This window comes from Capra hircus, chromosome 19, assembly GCF_001704415.2.
Source record: "Capra hircus breed San Clemente chromosome 19, ASM170441v1, whole genome shotgun sequence".
Classification (NCBI taxonomy): Eukaryota; Metazoa; Chordata; class Mammalia; order Artiodactyla; family Bovidae; genus Capra; species Capra hircus.
In genome coordinates, this window is record NC_030826.1 from 27,474,873 (window position 1) to 27,498,926 (window position 24,054).

General features: G+C 50.5%; 1 protein-coding gene and 3 non-coding genes across 5 annotated transcripts; 2 read left to right on the forward strand and 2 right to left on the reverse strand.

Annotated features, from left to right (window-relative positions):
- On the reverse strand, window positions 1,009-21,701 carry ALOXE3 (arachidonate lipoxygenase 3). Of its 2 annotated transcripts, none has more exons than XM_005693544.3 (15): window positions 21,362-21,701; window positions 20,547-20,751; window positions 19,325-19,406; window positions 18,658-18,777; window positions 18,227-18,352; window positions 15,494-15,597; window positions 14,805-14,977; window positions 13,915-14,058; window positions 13,603-13,806; window positions 13,433-13,519; window positions 12,737-12,906; window positions 12,044-12,165; window positions 7,077-7,177; window positions 6,367-6,537; window positions 1,009-1,917 (listed from the first exon to the last, which is right to left on the reverse strand). In XM_005693544.3, the coding sequence occupies exons 1-15, from the start codon at window positions 21,506-21,508 to the stop codon at window positions 1,738-1,740; spliced, it is 2,136 nt and encodes a 711-aa protein (XP_005693601.1). In that variant the 5' UTR covers window positions 21,509-21,701; the 3' UTR covers window positions 1,009-1,737. The 2 variants fall into 2 exon arrangements, with proteins under 2 accessions (XP_005693601.1, XP_005693602.1); XM_005693545.3 differs by having other exon boundaries at window positions 13,433-13,486; window positions 21,362-21,599.
- Window positions 22,684-22,756, forward strand: TRNAK-UUU. The gene has a single exon. It is a non-coding gene; the product is annotated as a tRNA-Lys (tRNA).
- TRNAQ-CUG lies at window positions 23,338-23,409 on the forward strand. The gene has a single exon. It is a non-coding gene; the product is annotated as a tRNA-Gln (tRNA).
- TRNAL-UAG lies at window positions 23,834-23,915 on the reverse strand. The gene has a single exon. It is a non-coding gene; the product is annotated as a tRNA-Leu (tRNA).

Genomic DNA, 24,054 nt, shown 5'->3' on the forward strand with positions numbered 1-24,054 from the left:
TCCACCCATGCACTAAAGCACCAGAGCTTGAGTCTTCCATAAGTTCAGAAGAGGAACCAGATCTCAGTGGCAATGCTGACAACCTGACACCCAGAAATTGGATTCTCAAGCTTTGAAAAATACCTTTTTTTTTTTGTAAGAGTGCAAGATTTATTCATATTAGAAAACCAGCATAACTCACTACATTAACTAATGGAGAAAAAAATTATAGGCTATTTAAGTATTTTATTAACTTTTTATTTTATATTGCAGTAACAGCCACTTAACAATGTTGTGATAGTTTCAGGTACACAGCAAAATTACTCAGCCATACCTAATACCTATGTTTTTTGTATCGACCCCTTGAGTCTAGCGGAGAAGGCAATGACACCCCACTCCAGCACTCTTGCCTGGAAAATCCCATGGATGGAGGAGCCTGGTAGGCTGCAGTCCATGGGGTCGCTAAACCCACTCCAGTGTTCTTGCCTGGAGAATCCCAGGGATGGGGGAGCCTGGTGGGCTTCTGTCTATGGGGTCGCACAGAGTCAGACACGACTGAAGCAGCAGCAGCTTGAGTCTGGATACTCTCACCTCCTGATGGATGACACACTCTGTCTGGGAGGTGAAGGAATGTAGGGCCTGGCTAGGTAATGGGTTCAGCTGGGAGGCTTCCTGTCTCCAGAGCAGCTATTCTAGGGACTCACTGTGGCTCCTTCTTTCTCTCATCTCTGAATACTCCACTTATCTACATACACACAGGTACAAAAAGAAAAATGAAATGGGAGCCAAGTATACTGATTTTGGGGCTTCCCAGGAGTTGCTAGGGGTAAAGAACCAGCCTGCCAATGCAGGAAGTGTAAGAAACATGGGTTCAATTCCTGGGTGGGGAGGATCTCCTGGAGGAGGGCATGGCAACCCACTAGTATTCTCTAGTATTGTTACTTAGAGAATCCCCATGGACAGAGGAGCCTGGCCGGCTACAGTTCATAGGGTCCAAAAGAGTCGGACACAACTGAAGCGACTTAGCATGCATACTAATTTTTATTGAAGTTTCTGGGCTTAAGGACAGAAAGTGGGTGGTGGAGGATAGTTGGGATAGGAAAGAGTTGGGGAGAGACTCTACACACACACACACACACACACACACACTCAAGCCAGGAAGCTTGGCCCTGAGAACTACAGTTAGAGGTACAGGTAAGCTGGGCTCTAACTCTAATCCTCCCGGTAAAGATGCGGGGGGTCAAAGTGGACCACGTGGCAGATCCAGAGCACACATCCTTCCTTGTCCAGTTTCCAGGTTCTTCCAAAGGAGGAAGTTGGATTGGGTTGGTCCTAGGATGGGAGGAAGGTGGAAACAGAGGTGAAGTAGGAAAAAGAATTTTGGAATGCGAGAGGACTGGGAAGGCGGGCTCAGAATCCCAAGCTGAGCCTGATGGGAGGAGGTAGATTTTTCATAGAAGATGGGGAATAGGCTAGGCTTTCACAGGAGGCTGTCCAAAGGAGGACAAGGGATGATGGAGATCCTTCTTTTCGAAGGGCCTGTTGTGCGTTTGACTTCAGTCAGCAGATTCTCATCGTGGACACTGCCGGACTGGTCCCTCCCAGCTCAGGGCCCAGTTCATGTGATGCTAGAGCCATCGTGGGTACAAAACGTGTCGAGAAAGTGCAGGCTGATCAAGAACAAAGAGGACAGAAGGGCCTGGAGGATCCTGAGAAGCTGGCCCTTCTCACACTAGCGCTAGAGGTAAGAGGAGGGGGCTAAATGGAAACGCTGTTCTCAATGAGGGGAGGGTCTAGGTAGGCGTAGGGCAGCGCCAGGCCCCGGTTCCGCTCCTGGATGTCTCGCGAGATCTGAGCCAGGCGGTTCTGGAAGACAGCGATGCTCCGGCGCGGGGCCTCCTCTGTAAAGTGCTCGTCCGGGTAGGTGCCCAGGGGCCTCTGGGAGAAAATCAGGAGTAGGGTCAGGATGATGTTCAGGGCTACAGTTGCCAACAAATGCAGTCAAGGTGGCTTCTAAAGGCAGGCGTCACCCAGCCACGGCCACTGTAAACGCAAACCCTTGAAACTCCGGAACCACCATTCCAGCCACCTGCGCAGAGCAGCCGGCCGATCCCTAAAAAGGGCCCTTCCTGTGCCTGGGCCGCTGTTCTATGAATGAAACATAACCACATCCGTAACACTACTGAAATCAACATAAACGTCCCCCCAGATATGCCCAAGAATATACAAAAGGCAACCCCTGAAGACAACCAGTTCTGAGGCGTCTCCCAGTCAACCACCTTTGCCAGCATAATCAGTGTCATGCTTTCCAGCCTAGCCAACCTCTTTTCAGAAAGCGCAATGAACTGAAGTCAGTCCCACCCTGTGACAGAACAGGACTGCCCCTCTGGGCTTGACCGCAGTACACCACCAGTTCACCATCAGGGTTCCTGAAGCCAGCCTCTTAACCAGCACATGCTGCTCACATAATAAAACTGTTGCCAACAATCCTGATGTTTAAAAAATTCTTTGCCTTGTTTTATTGCACCAACAGAGCCTCCTGAAACTGTTAAATCACAGCCTTGTTTTCTCCTCCCTGACTTTAATGACCTCTGTTGTTTCAACCATAAGGCCAGTGTTTTCTGAAATATCAAAACTCCATAAGGGAGTTTCATCTTATACTGAGTTTTTATTAGTAATGGCCATTCTCATTTATCAAACACTTTTTCAGCATGTATTGATTGAGATGATTACATGGTGTGTTTCTTTACTGATGTAATGATGGATATTGTTAGATTTCATCAAGCTGAACCAACCTTTCATTCCTAAGTTAAACTATATACTTCATCATGATGAATTATTGTTTTACTATATACTATTGGCTTTCATTGGCTAATGATATATTTTTAAGATTGTTGTAGCTAAGTGGAATGAGTTTATAATTATATTTTCTTAATTACAGTGGACATGTTGCAAGAGCTTTACATGGACCATCACAACAGGACAACAATCCGATAAGACAGGTACTTCATCATTCCCACTTTACAGATAAAGAAACTGAGGCTAGAGAGGCCCGATTACATATCCAAGGTCACATAGGTGGGAAATGTGGATCTGGGACTAGAACCATCTACCTGAGACTCACTTCTCTTTTCTTAAGAGCACTGCTCTTGCCAGGGGCTGGTATCAGGGTTACCAGTAAAATGATTTAGGAAGCTTCTACTTTTTTCTATACTTTCAAGCAGTGTGAATGATTTAGGAATTATTTGTTCCTTGAAAGTTTAATAGAATCTCCCTTTACAAGGAGAGGGATCAGATCTTTTACAACCCTTTTCATTTATGTATGGTTTTCACCTCTTCTGGTATTTTGCTTTTTTTTGGTTTGCTTGGGGTTTTTTAAGTTTTCCTAAAAAAATTACTTATTTCATCTAGGTTTCCAAATTTGTTTGCAGAAAACTATAAGTAGTATTTTCTTCTAATTTGTCCATTCTTCTCATACCTTTTCCATTCCTGATGTTGTACATTTATGTTAATTTTTTCTTGATTGAATCATCTCTGGTTTCTTTATTTTATTGGTGTTTTCAAAGAATCAGTTTTATGTCTTATTTACCAGATCAACATCTAATTTCTGAAACTATAGTGTCATTATTGATAAAGCAGAGCACAGAAATATGAATGACTGGGTTCAATGCCTAATTACTAACTGTGACCTTGAGCAAACTGCTTGGTGTCTCTGAACCTCAGTTTTCTGCCCTGTAAAATGGATGGAGCTACCATTCATTGAACACTTATACGCCAGTCACTGTATTAAGCATTTTAAATATAGCCACTTATTTATATTTGTATTTTGAAATAGTGCATATAAGATACCTGATTTAATAACTGACACATGATAGATCCTCAGGAAGTGATAGGTGCTATATATTATTCCTGTTATCGTTATGGCTTTCCGGGTTAGGCTTCCCACTGGCTTATGAGAAAGGGAACTCTCCACCCTCATCCTCTTGTGTACTCTTCCCTTTCCAGTGTGATTTTGTGACTTATAATAAGAAAAATATTTTTGGTTTTGTGTTTCTAGCACAGAGCTCTTAATACCCTTATAACTGCATAGTGATAGAGTGTTAAGGGTGTCTTTTGTTATTCATAATAAGCCCTTTTCAACCCCACCTGAGCTTCTGTTAACCAGGTGACTTCTGGAAATTCCCTGGGGTTGGAGGCTGGTTGCCAGAGGGATCAACCTTGTGATTAGGTTAGAACTTGCAGTCTCACCCCCTAGTCTCTGGAGATGGGGGAGGAACTGAAGGTTGAATTAATCCCCAGTGGCCAATAATTTAATCAATCATGCCTAGGTAATGAAGCCTCCATAAAAATCTCTCATGTACGAGTTTGGAGAGCTTCCAGATTGACACCCATGTGGAGGTGCTGGGACAGGGCCCAGAGAGGCCTGGAACTCCACCCCCTTTCCCACACTCCTCGCTCTCTGGGGCGCCTCCATCTGGTCGTTGCTGAGTTGTGTTGTTTTAGCATGAGCCAGTCATCTAGTAAGTAAATATTTTCCTGAGCTCTGTGAGCTGTTCTCAGCAAATGATCAAAACTGAGGAGGGGTTGGTCAGAAACTCAGATGATAAGCTGGACTTGCAGTTGTCACCTGAAGGGGGTGAGGAGGGTGGAGTGGAGGAGCAGTCTTGTGGGACTGAGTCCTTCACCTGTGGGATCTGACACCTCTCCAGGGGGACAGTGTCAGAATTGAGCTCAATTAGAGGACAATTGTTGGATTTCATCACGGGCTTCCCTGGTGGCTCAGACTCACATTGACACCCATGTGGAGGTGCTGGGAGAATCTGCACTACAATGCAGGAGACCTGGGTTGGAAGATCCCCTGGAGAAGGGAATGGCAACCCACTCCAGTATTCTTGCCTGGAGAATCCCCATGGACAAAGGAGCCTAGCGGGCTACAGTACGTGGGGTCACGAAGAGTCAGACATGACTGAGCAACTAATACGGAGGACACTCAACTGGTGTTGAAGAACTGCTTGGTGTGGGAACCACCCCCACACATTTGGTGGCTGGAAATATTGAGAGAGAAGATTGAGAGTTGTAATGTAGTGTTCTGTGAGTAGACCGAAAAAAAAACAAAAAAAAAACAGTTTTTTTTCTTTGCAATGACTGAAATGAATGTCTCCAAATCCTTGGGAAGTGAGACCAGAGAGGAGCAGCATCCGGGGATGAGTTCTTGCATTCCCAGGCGATGAGATGATAAGTTGAATCTTGTTAGGGAGATAAAATATTTGTGCCAAATGGAGTCAAGCGTGAGAAATGAGGATATCTCTGTCCCCAGCAGAGAGCTTGGGGACAAGACCAGGAGGGCAGAGGCATGACTAATGACCCAGTGTGTAAATGGAGATAATGGTAATTGGTGATTCAAGGGCTGCTCCCCTGGCCTGGCCTAACTAATAGCCTCTTTGCTGTCGGTCCTGCCTCCAAAATAACCCTTCCCATCCATCTGCATAGCCACAGAAGCGTCCTTGCAAAAACACAAATTCAGCCATGTCACCCCAGGCTTAAACCCTTCAATGGTTCCCGTTTGTCTTTAGAACAAATAATTGCAGCCACACTGGGCTGTTTATGCTCCTGCAAATGCACCAACAGACTCTCACCTTCACTTTGCTTCACCTGGTAGAGTCCTTCCCTCTGTTTAGAAACTAACCCTGCCCCTCTTTTGTCTGCCCAACACCTCCCTGCCCGAAAGGTTTCATCTTAGATGTCACTTCCTCCAAGATGTCTTCCCAGGTTTGCCTGGACTTCATCAGGTTCCATGAGACCCCATCCTTACCTCTGTCACTGGGCTGTAAGCTTACGTACAACATCAAGGTTCATATCTGCCCACCAGTATCTGGCACTTGGCAGGTGCTCAAGAAGTATGAACTGAATGGAGCAATTCATGAATAATTCCTATGACACTATGGTGCCCTTTTCCTTTCCCTGTGTTTCTCCTCAAGTAGACCATAGGATTCTTGCAGGCATAAAGTTCTCACTCAGTGTTATGTTCCCAGTGCCCAGCACTGTGTTGACACATGGGAGGGATCTGGCAAAAGTCTAGGTGAATGGATGAGTGACTGATGGATGAGTAAGTGGTTGGATGGACGGATGGACGGATAGGTTTATAGACTGGTTAAACTGGTGAATTAGATGGAAGTTGTGACCCAGCCACTAAACTGGTATTTGCTTCAGTGTGTCTCTGGGGCCCAACTATCATTTCCTGAAGAAACTGAAGAACTCAAGGCAACTCAGCATAAATGCCAGATGTTGGCTCCCAAACTCCCTTGGACAGCTACCACCACTTCCACTACCCAGGCCCTGCAAATTCCCCCCAGCCCCAGACACCTCACCACCACCACCACCACTCACCTGATCCTTGGGCTCTTGGCTGACCAACCAAAAGAGGAGAATATTATTACAAGTGGTATTCACTTCCGGGAGGGTGTCCAGGTAACTCTTCAGGGTAGTGGTCCCCTTGGTCTGTGGTGGGGGCTGCCTCATGGATGATGGGGCATTGGGCATCCAGGCCCCAAAGTCATGCTGTGGAGAACCCCCAACCCAACTGAGTCAGTTGGCCAGAAAAGGAGGACCATCTCCCTCCTCAACATCCCTGTTCCTGCCCCTACCATCCTAGATCTTGCAGTTGGGAAATAAGGGGGGTGTTAAAAGGGAAGTGAGGAAGAGGGTGGCAGGAGCCTGGAGTGTTCAAGGACTGGGTGGTGTGAGTCACCCAGGAGGGAGGAGGACCCAGAGTAAAGAGGTCACCCAAGAAATGAGCCTTGGGCTGGCCTGCTGCTCCACCTGGCTGAATCCTGCCCACAACAGGAGCCCCTCAGTGCTACTCCCTCCACAACCCAACTTGAGTCACCATTATGAGCTTGGACCGAACTCTACTCTAGTCATCATCCAGCCCCAGTGCTGCCCTCCACCCAGTCGCCACTCCAACCCCAGCCCTATCCATAAACCCATCACAGCCTTGACCCTCCCATGCTCTCAGCCCGAACTCTGGCCTCACATCCACTGCTGAGGCTACTCTTACGTGGCCCAGTGTCCCCCAGGCCCGCCCTCTGCAGCCTCACCTGCCCACTGTTGACAGCGGCATGTTGGGCAGAGCAGTTGAAGATGATTGCAGTGAGGAATTTCACCAGCTCTCCCTGGGTGCACAGCTGGCGTGGGAAGCCTAAGAGTGAGGGGAAGGGAAGAGGGTGTGGATGGAAGGGACCAGATTCCTGAGGGCAGCTCAGGACTGGGGCTTGCTGCAGGAGGAGAGAGAGCAATGCAGACTAAACATGTGGCTGCCACTGTCTTTAGACTAGTATTGAGACTGGGCTGAGATTAAGGATGGGGCTTCCCAGGTAGCTCAGTGGTCAAGAATCCTCCTGCCAATGCATTAGACGAGTGTTTGGTCCCTGAGTCAGGAAGATCCCGTGGAGGAGGAAATGGCCACCCATTCCAGTATTCTTGCCTGAAAAAATCTTATGGACAGAGGAGCCTGGTGGGCTACAGTCCATGGCGTCGCAAACAGTTGGACACAACTTAATGACTGATCATCACACCAGGTTACAGATGGTCATCACCATGGTGTGGTCTCTGAACTGGGGGACTGGGATAAGACTAGAAAATGCCGAGCCAGCAGAGGTCACAACAGAAGAGCCAGGTCCAAGGGAACTGCACTTCTGTCTGCAGCTTGTCTTAGTACGTAATGATAGAATTCTACCCAATTCACCAAGATTTGCCTGAGCACCCAGGAGCAGATCATCTCATCCGCTATTGGGTTTAGTGGCAGAGACAGATGGTCAGAGAGGGTGCTGCTTATAAGCCCACAGTGATGGAAGCAGAGGAAGGTTTAAGGCCAGGGCTCGGCCATTTGAGGAGATGACAGGTTCAGCAACGGGGCTGGGTAGTTAGAGGAGGCTTTCCTGGAGGAAGAGAAGGGGCCTCCCTGGGTAGAATAATGGGATGAGCTTCAAATGGAAAAAAAGAAGAGAAAGGCATTTTCAGGCTCAGCCCTTGGTCTTCTTTTGTGTGATCTCATTGGTCTCATCCAAGACTGTGGCCTTCACCACCTCTCACTGGCTGATGATTCCCAAGTTCATATTGCCCCTGTATGCTGGACTTGACAGTGGGTATAAATCTGCAGTTGCTAGCTGACACCTCTGCCTGAGTGTCTATGAGGTGTCTCAGACCTGACACCTGCCAGACCTCAAGCTTGATTCCCTACCCTGCGCATTACTGAAACCTGTCCCCTGTGGCCACCAGTGGGCCCACTTCAGCACTCTCCATTCAGTTGCTCCAGCCAGAATCTGTGCACTCACTCCCCCTTTTATTTCACACTGCACAAGTCAGCAAAGTGTTGCAGAAGCCATCCTCATGCTATCACCTCCAGCCTCCACACCACCCCTTCTCCATCGTCTCACCCCTGGATGAATCTGACTGCTTCCACCCTTGCCTCTGACAGTTTGCTCTCCGCATAACAGCCAGATGGAGTGATCCTTCAGAACTGTAAATCCAGTTACACCACTCCTACCTAAAATGCGTTAAGGGCTTCCCACCTCACTCACCTCACCATGGCCCTACTTAAACTGGCTCTTATTCCTTCTCTGACTTTATTCCCTTCCCTACTTTTCTCCTTCTCACCTACTCTACTTAGCTACACAGGTCTGCTGATTCCTTAAACCTGCCTGCACATTCCGACCTGAGGTCTCTGCACTGACTCCACCTCCGTCCCTATACTCTTGCCCCAGTTATCCACAGAACTAGCTCTTTCCCATCCTTCAGTCTCTAGAAGACAGCACCTCCTAAAAGAGGCCTTCCCTGACCTCCTAACTGAACTAATCTCCCTACCTCGACCTGCTGTATCCCCTGATGCTGTTTTGTTCTTTTTAACCACTTGACATATTTGCTAGTTTATTATCCATATCTCCCCACAAGAATGTTAAGCTTCTTGAAGGCCAGGATTTTTGCCTGTCATGTTCACTACCAAACCCCAGCACCTGAAACAATACTTAATAAATATTAACAGTATTTAATAAATATTACTGGTTGAATGAAGTGAATGCACGAGAGGGTAGGAAGCCAGAGTGGGCAGGCACAGAATCAGAAGCAAGGTGAGGGGACAGGGAGGGGACTTAATTGGATGTGAGGCTACAGCACTTTGCCAGGCAGGGTGGTTTCTAGGGACTATTTCAGAGGATTACTGGGGCGGTGGCCCTGCTGAATTGGCAGGCGAGTAGCCAGAGGCTGGGAGGGGTGGGATAGGCTGGGAGGGGTGGGATAGGCTGATAGGCAGCTGCCGCATTGCAGGAGTAGTGAGAGGACTAAGACTAGGGTGGTGGCTGTGGGGAATGATGGGGACAATAGCACTAGCCATTGGATTTAGGGAGAGAGGAAGACATCAGGGAACATGAGTCAGGATGGCTCCAAGGTTTGGGGTCAGGATGACAGGAAAGAGGCTGCAACAGAGCAGATGGAGAGGCTTGAAGGGAGAACTGGGTATCTGTCTGCCTGGTAGTGTGTGGGAATTTTCCAAATGTGCCGTTCATGGTGGATAGAACAAAAAAGCAAAGTCAGACGATATATGGGAATTCTTCTGTAGTGCATATTATTTTTTCCCTTTGAAATGTGGAAGCCAGAGGCATGCTGAGGTTAATGAATGAATGTGTTTTACCTGAAAACATGAGTGTAGTATAAGTCTGTGCTGGTTGGAAGAGATGTTTGTCAATCTGAAGAATGTCCTGATGTATTAAATCAGAGACAAGTTGAATGAAGACAAGACAAGGCAGTTGATCCCACTCTGTGTCTTGAATAGGAAACAGATAACCCTGAAGAGAAAAACATATGCCCCTGGAGGAGAAGCAGTCAGGATTAGGATGCTTCCTGATTAACAGTAGGTTTGCAAAGCACAGGGAGGGGCCACCCTTCAAAAGATCCAAAAGAGGTCTGGCTGTCACCACCTTAACCCAGAAATCATGCTTGGCATCACTAATAGTGAGGTGGCCTGACATCGCACACCTCCCAGTATGATGCAGTGTGGAGAACACAACATCACTGGAGAACATTCTTGCCCCAGACATTTAACCTTTAGATACTACTTCCGGTTGACAGACAACACCGTGTGTAGAGGAATGAGGACGTGGGGAAGCAATTAGATAAATTCGGAAGGCAAGACATTCTGCAGAACAGCTAGTCCTTAGCCTTTCCATAGCCCTTATCAGATGTTTATGTGATTTTAGAAAGGGCGGAGGGGAGCTGTCCTAAAGTAAAAGAGACTTTAGAGTCAAAATGAACACATATGTCATTTGGTCCTTGACTGGCTCCAGAATCAACAGGACCAACTGAGGGAGAATGGGACAAGTAAGAGGGTAATGTTGGAGACTGTCAATTTTGTTAAATGTGATGCCAGCATTGTGATTGTGTAGGAAAGTGTTGTGGGGTTTTTTTTGAGATGCATATTAATTAGAGGTAAAATGTGAAATATGTATAGATAAACAACAGCAACAACTTAATCAAATATGGCAAGATGTTAGGAACTGTTATCTAGATGGTGGGTAAACTGCATCTAGGTGGGTAAAAGTAGAGTATCATACTTTCTACTTTTCTATATGTTCAAACTTTTGTTTGAAAAAAAAAAAAAGCTGGAACTTCCCTAGTGGTCCAGTGGTTAAGACTCCACACTCCCAATGCAGGGGGTACAGTTTCAGTCCCTGATCAAGGAAATAAGATTCCCAAGGGACTAGGAAAAAAAAAATGCTTTGGAGCCCACTACAGGTAGGACTACAACAGCTGTTCATTCTGTTTCCTGGCAACCTGAGACCATGCCTCCTCCCCAGGTTTCCCCAGGTTTCCCCAGGCTGGAATTGCTCTGGGTGGCCACCAGAAGTGCTGAGTCAGCTAAAAGTTACATCCCCCACCCCCACCCCCCCACCCCCGCTAAGAGAAGACATCCCAGACAGTGAGAGTCTCCCTCCCTCCGGCTGGGGGAACTAGAGGGTAGACATTTGTGCCACTTTGAGCCTTTCATTTTCTTCCACTAACCCAGATAGAGATGCCTTGTCTGCACTTTCCAGCGCCTGAAATACAGACCGGCACACACTGGCACCAGGGAGGTAGGCTGTGAAGAATAGCAATGGCATGTGTAACCCAAGCAAGGCCAGAAGTCCTACAGAGGATGACTTGTAATTTTCATGTGCTGGTCTCAAGAGTGACAGGGAGACAGCCAACAAGGAAAGTTTCCTCAGGGAATGGGGAAGGGGGGATTTCCAAGTCTGGAATCAGCTATAGAGGAGAAACAGGAGAAAGGATTGTTCTGTTAGGGAGGGGTAGAGCGAGAGGAGACAGAGATCCAGAACAAATCAGAGCTGGAATCAGGATCAGGAGGCGGCAGAAGCCCTGAAAGAAAGGGGAGGTCAGAAAGACACACCCTCCCTGGAGCAAAGGGAAGACTTTAAGGAGGGGAGGGCATTTGGGGGCATCTGCTTCCACTTAGGTTAAGCAAAGGAGGCCTAAGAGGACTGGTGTCGGTTGGGTCTCAGAGGCCTCTCAGGCAGTGTCAAAAGAGAGGGGGGAGCCAGGGACAGGTGACAGGTGTCAGTAAGGAGGAATCAGGCAGCAGCAGCACCAAGCTACTCCATGAAGCCACAAGTGAGAGAGGTTGGTGGCTGGAGGGGCCACCTGGCAGGATAGGCATAAGAGGGTATGAGAGAGAGTTCCAGAATCCTTAGTGCTTGAGGCTGGAGATGGCTTCTACCATAAAGCAACACATCCCTGGATCTCAGCAAGTGAATGTGAATGGATGGCAGAGGTTGAGCAGGGACCATGTAGTGGCTGAAAGCAAGGGCGCCAAAGATGCTGGGAGCTGGCTCTGGGCCCTGCCTCTGCCATTTTTGGCCAGTGCGGCCTTCTCTATGCCTGTCCCTTATCTATTCAGTGGGGCTAATGATGGCATGTGCTTCAAAGGCTGCTCAGTGAATAAGAACTGGGGGCCTAGTAGGGCCAAGGGGGACAGCGGGTCATTGGGTCTGTGGCTGGGGGGACGGGGAGGGGATACCTGAGCTTTCCCGGCCCAGAAATGCCTGAGCAAAAATCTCTCCGACCCAGGCCTGCAGCTCTGAATCCTGCTGCACAGACGCGTCACTGGTATAATAGTAGCCCACGATTTCTGAGACGAAGCTGTAGGAGAAAGATGTCCCTGCTCCAGCAGTGACCCTGGGTTCAGGCCGGCCCCAAAATCAAGGCCCAAGGCTGCTCAGGCTAGTGTGAGTTAGCTGCCCAGAGTCCACTGCGAGTCCATGGAGGTTCAGTGGGGACCCCCATATTCAGTTGGAACCACAGTGCCCAGGCTTCCCTCAAGTCTCACCTACACTCCAGAGTCATGGGTGCTGAGGAGAGCCTGACATGAAGCCTCCCCTCCCTACCTGGGAGAAAGGAAGACCCATCCACCTGGAGGCCCCGCCCACATCGAGCTGTTGCCCCTGCCCTGACCTCTCAGGACTCCGTGTCCTTCCCGTCCTCTGCCACATTCACACACAGCCCAGGCCCTCCCCAGCCCACAGCTACCTGCCATTTCATGAGGAACCCCAACCCCCAATTCTAACCCTTGCGGTGCCCCATGCTGGGCTCAAAACACCTGAAACCCCTGAGCACCAAGTGCCCCAGCCTACATGAGCACACAGATCCACACTGTCCCCTTGGCCAGGAGTCCCTGGTAGGGCCAGATTGGCCACAGGCCCCAGGCCCACACCTCTCAATGGCCGCCCAGATCTTCAAGCCGTCATCTCGGTAATGGTAGTTGGGGATATCCAGGACACCGCGGGCCCGCAGGCTGTCCGGAAGGCAGAAATTGGTGTAGGTGAAATGGGCCAGACCGGTGCTCATGAGGTAGAGGAGGCCCTGTCTCCCAATGGACGTGACCTGAGGACACAACACAGTTGGTCTCCGCGACTGGCCCAACCCCCACCCCAGAGATGGGGCTAGAGACTCAACAGAGGGAATTTTCCAGTTAATCAAGCATCCAAGACCAAGAATTAAACACCCATAAGAGCAGGACGTGGGCTGACAGGCTGTGGCGTTACTGCGTGCGTAGGAGGTAATCCTTAGGTGTTTGGTAACTAGAAGAATGAACTGAATCCCAGGCGAGCCGGGAGGGCAGCGCCAACAAGAGGTCAGCAGGCAGGTGTGCTCAGGCTGGGGTGCCTTGCCCACCTCCAGGAGCCTTTGGAGTTGGAGCCTGATGAGGTGGGGCGGGCGGAGGGGATTGGGGGAGGGGGGAGGAGGGATTGTGGGCGGGGCAGGTAGGAGACTTGCGGAGAGGGGCGGGGCTTGTGGTAGGGGTAGGCCAGGAATGGGGAATGGGATTGGGGGGTCCCACAGGGTTTGTGGGCGGGGCAACGTGCCCTCAGGGGCGGAGCCCCGGGGAAGGGCAGGGTGGAGGCCTCACCTTGTCCACAAGACCCTCAGGGTTGAGCAGCGTAGCACGGGCGATGGTGTTCACCTGCAATGTGTAGCGAGTGTGGGGAAGCAGAAGCTGCGAGTGGGATGAGGTCACAAGAACCGAAGGTCAGGGGAGAAGGCCACCGTGCCCCCCCCCCACTCGAGGGTCACCCAGACCTTATAGATAGGATGGCAGAGCGGCAGCTGACGCAGCGTGGCCATGGCGAAGGCCTCGCACAGCAAATGTGTGCATAAAAAGTGCGTGTTGTTCTCGTGCACCAGGAACTCAGAGTTGCGCACCCACGTCTTCGCCAGCAGCCAGTCCCAGTAGGTGTCAGTGGGCAGGAAGATGGGGCTGTTGGGCCCAGGGGTCTGGCAGAGCTACATCGAGGAATAATTAGGGGGTGAGGCTTTAGACTGATAGGTGCCCCCTGAGGCCGCTTTCCCAAAGCCTGGTCCACACCCCCTCAAAGACAGCTGCAGGCTCACCTGGATGGCCAAGGGCACCAGCGCCCCCTGGGGGTTGAGCCACAACAGGCAGAGCGGGGCGGCCACGTACTGGGGGCGGCCGTTTATGCAGTGGACCGGGACCTCCGCCAGGATCCAGTAGTCCGCTAGGAAGATGTTGCCCCTCTGGGGAAGTTACACGGAGCCTTAGAGCGCCCTCCGCACCCGCGCTCTGCTTCCCTCTCTGTTCTCTGTCCACTCCCACTCCAGCCTGGGCCTCAGTGACGCTTGGTGCCTGCACTAAAGGCCAGTGTTGGGAACCTCACCCTTCCCAGAATGTCCCGAGTGAGGTCCAGCTGAATCCTTCCTTGTGCAACCTCTCACCTGGCTTCCCAGCCTCTCGGACAAGCCAGCATCCTCTCCTCCTCTCCCCATCCCTGGTCCTTCCTATTCTCTCAACTCAGACGACTTGAGTGTATTCAGTATCAATAAAATCAACACAGGAAGAGAATTCGCCAACCACAACTCCAGCCTTCTGGAGGATGTCTGAGGGCTTGACTGGGTCAAGATCAGAGACTGGGTGGGTCATCATCTTCTCCCATACCCCCAGAGTTCCTACTTCTCCAAGATTGTCCTTACTCTGTCTAGTGGCACTGCCTTTGGCCTGTCCGAAAACGGCTCTCTTTGGGCCTCAGCACCTGGGATCTTGGAGGCCCCAGAACAGGGGCAGGGCCTCTTCCAAGCTGTCACGTTCATGCATACCAGTTCGCCAGGCCCCATCTTATGCCTCAAGCCTGAGGCCCATTTGGGCCTTACCCATAGCTGTTCTGCTTAAAAGGTGCCAGGCTGGGGATGAGGCCTACAGGTTGGATGCAGCCATCCCATCCTTACCCTCCACACCCATCCCTTCTCCCTACTGGCAGCTTACCCACCTCTAACTCTGTCTGCAGGCAGGTGCCTGGTCCCAGCGAGGGAGCCACCATGTCATTGGTGATAGGCAGCTTGCTGGGCAAGCTGGAGAGACAGTGGAGCATGACAGGGTTGACACCGTTCAGGTACTGGTACCCGAAGAACTGATCTTCACACCAGTGCTCTCTGACGTACTCTGGGAGACAAGAGAGGGGGCCAGTTGGGCTGAAACCACTTCACTAGATCCTGCTCACCCCAGCGCTTTGCTCATCACTGTGGTTTAGTCTTTCCTCCCACCAGTCCTATGAGTAGGTGTAAAATATCTTCAGTTTAACATGGGACTCTAAGAGGCAGAGTGACTTGCTCAGTTGTGTGGCAGACTCGAACATATGCCTGGCCCCAAAGCCCAAACCTCTTGATGACAGGGGTAGGGAAAGAGAGGTAAGTGCACCTGACCAGGATCAGGACTCCCTAAGTGACCCTTGACCGCCCCCCCCATCCCCACTTGCCTATTCTTGTCCCCACCCAGAGGAAGGAAAGATGGGTTCCTGAGAGGAGTCTGGGAGAGTGCCCCCAGTGAAGTCAGGAGCCCTGCCCACTGGAACCCCACAGCCCCTCTGCAACCAGAATTCAGCTTCTTCCCAGCATGAGGCAGAGGAGCCTGAGTACAGGGTCGAGTGGAGAATGGACCTCTCCGCCTAGCTCTGCACACCTGAAGTGAGGGTCTTGTGGCAATGCATGATATTCCGGATGTCATCCAGCTTCTTCCAGGAACCCTCGCGGTCCAGCAACCCTCGAAGCTTCATGCCCAAGGACCTGTCAGAGGGGAAGTTGGCCTTGGGGCTGAGGGCTGCCATGGGCACTGTGTCTCCAGCCTAGAGCTCTGGAGGAATTTGACAAGGTCAATGACCAGAGTAAAGGTGCCTAACAGTCCATGTGGGAGACAAGTCTAGAGGCCAGCTGAGGCTTTGTAAGGGTGACTCCACATGTGTGCGCAAAGATGGCACACATTTAGTGCAGACCAGTTATCTTCATTGGTGTTTCATTGTGCTTTCTCCAAGCTCTCATCTTATCATAGACCTTCACTGGCTCCCCTCTGCCCACATGACAAAGCCCTAGCTGCTCAGGCTGCTTTGGCAACTTCCCACCAGCTGATTTCTACAACCTTTCTAGCTTTTTTCTAGCTTTCATGCACCACGTGCACTTACCAAGGCCCATCACAGCCTTCTCATTAAACATAGCCAGAGATGTACTTTGTACACTGAACTGGTAAAAGTGGGCTTGCCGGCCTGCAGGCCGTGCACTTTTGATTTTGTGGATGTCTGTGCTGAGTTTTGTTTTGTTTTTTACAATGAGCATGTATTACTTGATAATCAGAAGAAAAAAAAAATGCTTGAAATGAAGTCTGCTTTCTCCGCTGTCCAGGGCTTGTTAAGCTGTTCCTGTCCTAGAGAACCATCTCCTACATCTCCACCTTATATCAAGACTACCTGTTCTTCTGTGTGCATCGTAGATGCAAAGTCCTTCATGAAGCATTGTCTGATCACCCCTCAAACATACACCTTGTGTGTATCTTTCAAAAAATACCTGCTACTTCCTTCGTTATATTGTGAACCCTTCATTATGTCACTACTCAAATCAACTCCTATTATACTGTGGGCTCCTTATGGCCAGGACTGGGCTGTGTTGCCCTGACATACCCAGTTTGTAATAATCACTCACTAGCTAGGCCAAGTCAAATGGAAGGGAATGGAACAGAGGACAGGCAGGTTTGTGGCAGTTGGTCAATAAAGTAAGCTGTGGAAGGAGGCAGATGTGTCATGAAGAGTGTGGGCACCTGGAGAAGGCATGGGGGGAAGGGGGCAATAGTGACCTGACAAGCCCAGGGACAGATTCCTACGTGCTCAGTAAGGAGCCACTCACTCCTTCCATGAACCTGTGCTGAGTGGCTGCCTGCTAAGAACCTAGGGGATGGGAAAAACTCAACAGGAGCATGGTTATTAAAACAGAGGCTGAGGAGGCAAGAGAGGAGAAATAAAAGGCCTTCCTTTTCCAAGGCCTGCCACTCACGTCCTTTAGGGCACCCTGCAGTCACGCCACACTAAAACCCAGCAACTCCCCCGCTCCATAAATGACCAGAGACTGCCAGATGCCAACTCTTCCCACCGGACCTTCTCTGAGCCCCACACCGGCAGTCCACATGGTCTCCTGGGCCCTCCCCTGCCTCAACCCACATATCCATCTGGGGACCAGCTCAGGTGATGCTAGCTTCTGAGATGCTCCTTAGTCCTGTCGGAGCCTCTCAGTGGGTCCTTGTCCTGAAACCTGAGCCCCCTTGTGTCTGCCTGTGGACACACTCAAGCTCCATACCCGTCTCACCCCACATCTCCTCCCGCTAGTTCTTCTCCAGAAGAACGGCTGTAGCACCGAAGCCCAGAACATGAGGATCCAGCTCCTTGCCGTGGCCTCCTCTGGGTCTCCTGATGCAGCAGGTAGCAGGTGGCTGAGCCCCACAGAATGACCTGGGTCTTCCCAGGACCCACCCATTCCCCTTCTCCTTTCCTCTTTCCCAGCCCAAAGCTTCAATCCCATCTGTCTCCCAGCAACCACCTCCTGACCCCTGCTCCTGTCAGGACTGGATGTCAACTGGACCCCCTCCAGCCACATCACACTCAGAACCTCAGACTTGAACTGCCCGTGACCCCACCAATATTAACTAACTGCCTTGCATGTACATCTCCCCAGGGGAGCCTGAGCCCATGAGTCCATCACAGCCAAGACTGTATCCTAATACTACAACTTTTTGTGCTGGATATTAGCTTTTTTTTTCTTTTGCTGCACTGTGCAGCCTTCGAGATCTTAGTTTCCCAACCAGGAATCGAATCCATGCCCCTTGCAGGGGAAGCATGGAGTCTTAACCGCTGGACCACCAGGGACGTTCCCTGGATGTTAGCTCTCTAAAGTCTTTCCCCACACCTATGATGTCGGTATGAATATTATTGTCATAAATGAGAAAACTGTTTAAAGGCTATGTGAAAATCAAGGTCATAAAGCTAGAACGTATTGGCCAGGAAATTGAACCTGAGGTGTCCTGACCACCTCCTTAAATCTTAAAAGACTGGCCCTCTCTGGTCCTGCTCAGCCTGGTCCAACTAGCAGTGACTGGGACCGTGCTCTGCTCAGGGTAAGTGCTCGATTAATTCTATTGGTTTGAGGACTGGAAAGAGAAGGAGAGTTTAAGAGCAAAGAGGTGATGATGGGGAGCTAGAGAAGAGTTGCTTAAAAAGAGAGTGGAGATGGGGCAGGGCAGGGCAGGGGGAGGTGAAGGAGAGACTCGGGTGGAGGGGATGGAGGGGAGACAGGGGCAGAGATGTAGATGTGATGGATCAAAGGGACAGGGGCAGAGGGAGAGGGAGCAGGAGTGCAGAGAGGGCAGTGGCCTCACGCGGGGATGGCGTTGAAGAGCAGCGAGGTCGTCTTGGTGGCGGAGTAGCGAATATTGGGCTCCATGTGCAGCAAGGAAGGGATGTCAATTTTCATGGGGAAGCCAGGCAGGTACCGATTCCCACTGCTGGGGAGCAGGGAAGCAGAAGGGCAGAAACCAGTCAGAGGGACCTGCAGCCCATTCCCCTTAATTCCTCCCCTCTCTCCTCCCAGAGAGTCCCCAGGCCTCTGCTCACTCCAGGCACCTCCCCTGCCCTCTCCCCTCCTCTCTGCCAGACTCCTGGGGCCATTCCCACCCATTCTGCTCCAGACACTTGAATTAAACTGCATTTGTCAAGACTATGATTCCCAAGCTGCCCAGCCCAGTCCTCACAGCAGACCCTTCACTTCATGCCCTTCCAGCTTCTTCCCCAACTCTCAGTCCACCCTCACCTGTCACCTGGGTCTGCACAAGGCGCTGTCTTGGTCAAGGCAAATTTCTTATCTGACTCCATCTCCTCAAAGCTGCTGACATCTATAATGCGGGGGAAGCCAGGGGCGTAGACTTTCCAGCTTCCAGGGGAAAGAGATTGAAGTGGCATGTGAAGCTTAGGGTAAACAGAAGCCTTAGCTTTTAAAGACACAACTTTAAATTAAAACTCCCAGAAACCACCCACTTTCTGAGCAGGTGACAAGGAATTGAAGTATGTTTGTTTTTTTCCCTGAAGATGCTGGGCTTCAGATCTGGGTAGCATTTGAGGATGGCATGAATATCCAAACTGGTTTAGAGTTGGATTTGTGTTGAGATCAAGATCACGGCTGGTTTGGGGGTGAGGCTCAGGATGGGCTGAAGTTGGTCAATCCTAGGGTCATGTCTGGTATCTGGGTCACATCAAGGACAGCTGAGGGTTGAGTGTGGATCGATTGATGGTACTGGGGACAGTTATCGGTACTGGTGTTTTGGGCCTGGACTCAGGGTCAGCATTAGATTGAGGTTTAAATGAGGGTGGTGATCAGAGTTGGGCCCCCAAAGTTGGAACTGAGGTTAGAGTTAGTAACAGTCTGATTAAGGATCAGGTCAGAGTAAGATGGGAGAGAAGTCAAATTAGGCCACCCTCACCGGTAGCATTCCTGTCGGGCCTGGAGTTCCCGTTTCCTGTGATCCAGAAGGAGGGGAAGGGAGTCCTGACAAATAGTTCTTGCTGTGGGTAATGAAGATTACTCATTGGTAAGTCTCTTTTCAAATGACACCTCCTCCAGCATGCCTTTTCCGAACCCCCAACCCTTGGACCCAATCCCTCAGGGACATGGTTGTCCCCCATTCTTTGTGCATTCATCAGTAGAACGGATTTGGGGCACATTTACCCCCAGATTATAACAACTCCCTAATTGTTTACGTGTGTGTCTCCTCTTCAAGACTGCAAACTCCTTGGAGGCAGAGTCACATGGTATTCATTTTTTGTATTCCCAGCATCCAGCATGGTGCCTGGCACCATGCACAAAATACACACGTGACACAGGACTGGTGAACAAACATGCTTTGTGAAGTGACTGGTGGATGTGTTGTGGTGACAGGGATTTGGAGTGCAGTCTGTGAAGAACTCACAGTGTCAGCAAGGGTAATGTTCACTCACCGCACCTCACCTGACATCATCTCTCAGCGCTAAGACTCATCTCCACACTCAGACTCACCCTAGTCTTGCCTGTCTCTGGATGAGATAGCTCAGGAGATGTGGGGGAGGTGGCGTGGGTTGCCGAGGGCGGGGGGAGGGGTCCAGAGACTGAAGTAGCTTCAGTCCAGCATCCTTCAAAGCCCCCCACCCAAATTCAAGAAAGACCCTGAACAGCACCTCACAGAACGTCATCCACACCAGGAAAGCCAGTACTAGTGGTCCAGGGCCTGTCCAGCTAAATTCTCTAAACATTCAGGGTTTCTCCCCAGTTGAAATTCAGTAACTCCACTTGCTGGTTAACTCCTCTCAGAGGAATTGACTCTGGGGAAGGAGCAGGGTGATGGTGGTAAGCATACTGCCATCTCTGTGTGTTTCTGTGCATATGACTCTGAGTGGTATGAGTGTATGTGAGAGTGCACATCTGGACTGGGTGTGTCTCCAGAGGGGTACATACTGCCCAGAAAGCGCCTGCATTTCAGGGTGTTTGAGGCTTGACTTTTCAGAAAGCATCTACTTGGGATCCCTGAGTTGCAGTTACCCTAACTCCAGCCCTACTCTCTACACCCTGGGCTCTGTGAGAGCCAATCACCCTCACCCCCCACCGCCTCTGCTGCGCCTGGTCCCAGCAGATGCTTCTGAAGCCCAGGCCAGCCCCTGCCTCTGACACACCTGTTCCTGGTCGAAGCTCTATGGTGCAGTAGCCCTCCATCCACTGGTAGCAGGGGAAGTGGGAAAGGGTGCCATCAGGGGCAGTGACGCAGATGCAGCTGCAGTACCAGGAGTCTTGGGGGAAGAACGCATAGCGCTCCTTGTGGAGCCGCAACAGCAAGAGCTCACCCAGCTCCTCTGAGCAGCGCACCTTGTACTTCTGCACCTGGGGTGGGGGCAAGAGAGCAAGCCGGTGAGAGGCGAGGAACAGCCTAAATCGTCCTGTACCTTGAAAAGTGCACCTACACCTACGCCTCGCCTGACATGTACACTCAAGCTGGCTGTACCCCATGCAGTGCCTTGGCGTGAATTACAAAAAGGATCCTTCATCTGGCAGAAGCTGCTGCAGGAGCCCTGTGTAAGCAGGGTGCATTCTGGCTCTCCCGAGCCTCCTTGGAGCCCCCACCTGATGTTGGCCACCTGCCAACAGTGCTGGGGCCTGGCAGAGTCAGGTAGACCCCTCTGGAGAAGAGGAAACCCAGGCTCAGAGAGGGCAAGCAGCTTCCCCAAAGCCCACCTTCAGTTATTGGAGAAGGAGCTAGGAAGCCAGTGAAATTCTCTGGAGCCCCTGCCCAGGGCTCCTTCACGGCCCTGCCTGGGTAATACTTATGATCCCAGGAAAGGCAAGGACCAGAATGGGGTGGCCAAGAGGTCAGGGCCGGCATCCTGAGTTCTGCAGATTTGATGAGCCCTGGGGAAAAAGACCCTCCTCTCCTTCAGGATTCCCTGCACCTGGTGGCCCTCAGGGTCCCCGCCTCCCTCTCTCCTCTACTCACCGATCCAGAGGCAAAGTCCCTGCCCATGCGATCCAGTCGCTGCTTGGGGCTTTCACCACATGTGCCCACCAGTGTGACAAAAATGTTGTCCAGTGTGCCAGCCATCAGGTAGGGACCGGTGGTCACACGCACGCGGTACAGGGCCATGATGGGAGGAAAGAAGGGATGCCCCAGCAGCTGGCCTGGAGGAGGTGAGCCACGGACCAGGCAGGGCTGGGCTCCTGGACTGCCGACCCGCGGGGCCTGGTTGGGCAGGAGGGGCCTTTGAGGAAAAGCCCAGCTCTCTCTGGGATGCTCTAGGGCCCACTTGCTGGCTCTCTGTCTCCAGAAACTCTGTCCTTGCTAGCTGCAGGCTGGCTCTTCCACCCACAGCCTTTCTCCCTACTGGTTGCTTGTTCGCCTCTGGCAAAACCGGTCCCTCTGACTGGCAGGACCAGGTTCACCCAGATAGCTATCAGGAGCCCAGGTCCTACTGGGAAGGGAGGGACCAGATGCCGGAGGGAGACAGACATTAGGTGACACCTGCATGATTGGGACATTGATCTGTTCCTGGTCAGAAGTCAACTGATGCCCTGTCCGCCCACTCCTTAACCTCCTGGAAAACCTTTCCTTCTCTCTCTCCGTCAGAACTGGGCACAGGGCACCCGCATTCCTAACTGTGAATCATCCATGTGAATCACTATACACAAGTGAGCCATAAATCACACGTGATTAGAGCCACACGCGAGTCGAACATGCATCTCTGCGCATGGCGTAGGGGTCATAAACAACCCTCCTGTCGCCTCCTGAAGTTGGTACCCTCCTCACCCCCAACCCGGCCCTGTGGGTCCCGGATCTATGGCACGGCGGAACTCGGTGCCTCTCCCTTGGAATGTGGCCGATCTGGGGACCGAAGCGGTCTCCGGGAGCACAGCATCTGAAGGCCTCATGTGGCATTCTTTTCTCTCCGTGGCCCGCCCTTGGCTTTGGGGCGGTAGGCAGGGTACCTGGGCGGTAGGTCCAGGTACGTGGGGTGCCTGGGATCTAGGTCATCGGACTGGGAAGAAACCTCTCCCAGAGGGAAGCCCTCTGCGGAAGCGCCCCCGCGCGGCCGTGCCAACGCCGCACCCACCCAGCTTCCGCGGCGCTTAGGCTCTAGCGTCCTAACACTTGCTATGCTGAGAGGGGTTCGATAAAAAGCAATCACCGGTGACTGGCTTCATCAGCTTTCTCTCGGTTTCTTCTGGAGTCCCTTGCGTACACACAATACGCGCGCTTCGCTGTGCGAATGAATTTCGTCAATACAAAACTCTTATAGAAAGTAGAACAGAAACTAAGGGAGAGCCCGGATAGCTCAGTCGGTAGAGCATCAGACTTTTAATCTGAGGGTCCAGGGTTCAAGTCCCTGTTCGGGCGATTGCTTTTTCACTATTCGTTGGTGCACGACAATCTGTGGATTTTTCAGTACCGTAAATATTTGTATTCCTTCGAACATACATAACATAGGAAAAGAATAACGCAAGTTTGTTAGATGGTGTTAAGAGGGAACGAAATTAAAGTGCGTCAGTGTTTTTTTCAGAAGGCAGAAGGAATGACAGTGGAGTGAGAGCAGAGACGTTTTAGAGACATACGTGTGAATTTAATTTTACTAGGAGCCACACATTAGAAAGAGTACAAAGAAATAGGTGAAATTATTTTTTGAAATTAATTTTAGTAAGAATTTATGTAACCCAAAATATCCTGTCTTATTTTATCATGTAATCAATATTTTAAAATTATTAATGAAATTTAAACTTTTTTTCATACTGTCGTTTAATTACGGTGTGTATTTATAATGAAAGCACATTTAGATTCATATTTCAGGTGCTTGATAGTGGTATTCATCTTACCCAACAATTCCGTTTATTTTGCTTTATCTCCTGAGAATGGCAAAGTAGAAGCAGATCAGGAAGTTTGATAATATATACATAGTCTCTAGAAAACTGTGGAGCGTCGTCGGTTCCATGGTGTAATGGTTAGCACTCTGGACTCTGAATCCAGCGATCCGAGTTCAAATCTCGGTGGAACCTTTATGTTTTCACTCAATACCAGTGTGTTCTATTGTATTATTTATGAGTTTTGTGTACGATATTCCCTTATGTTCTGAAAGGATCTAAAAGAAAATTACGTTGGATCTTACCTTTTCAGCTTTCCAGACTAGAAAATTCGAGCCTCTACCACGCCGTTAGGAGAATTTACAGAGTCACTTCAATATATAGCAAATTGTACTAGTTTTGAATATTATCTTATGACATGTCAAAGCGGAGATCGATAATGGAGATCCGAGATTTTTTTAGAAGTTTCCATTTTGTATTAATTTGGGGCTGGGATGCAGACTTAAGTTCTGTCTGGAATACAAGTTGGTGAGACTGCTACCAGGAGTTTTCATAAAACTAAATAATATTCTACAAAGAACTTCCTGAATGGTGCTTAAACCTAAGAAAAACTATGGTCTGGCAGCGGTGGGATTCGAACCCACGCCTCCGAAGAGACTGGAGCCTAAATCCAGCGCCTTAGACCGCTCGGCCACGCTACCTGCGTGGGGGACAGCGGTCCTCACAGTCCTCCTAAGAGACTAGAAGGGAGGGGGTGGCCCTACGAATCCTAAATTGCCTGCTTTTCTTCTAAGAATTATGGAGATTCCTTCGGACAGTAGAGCAGCAGATGACAAAGCA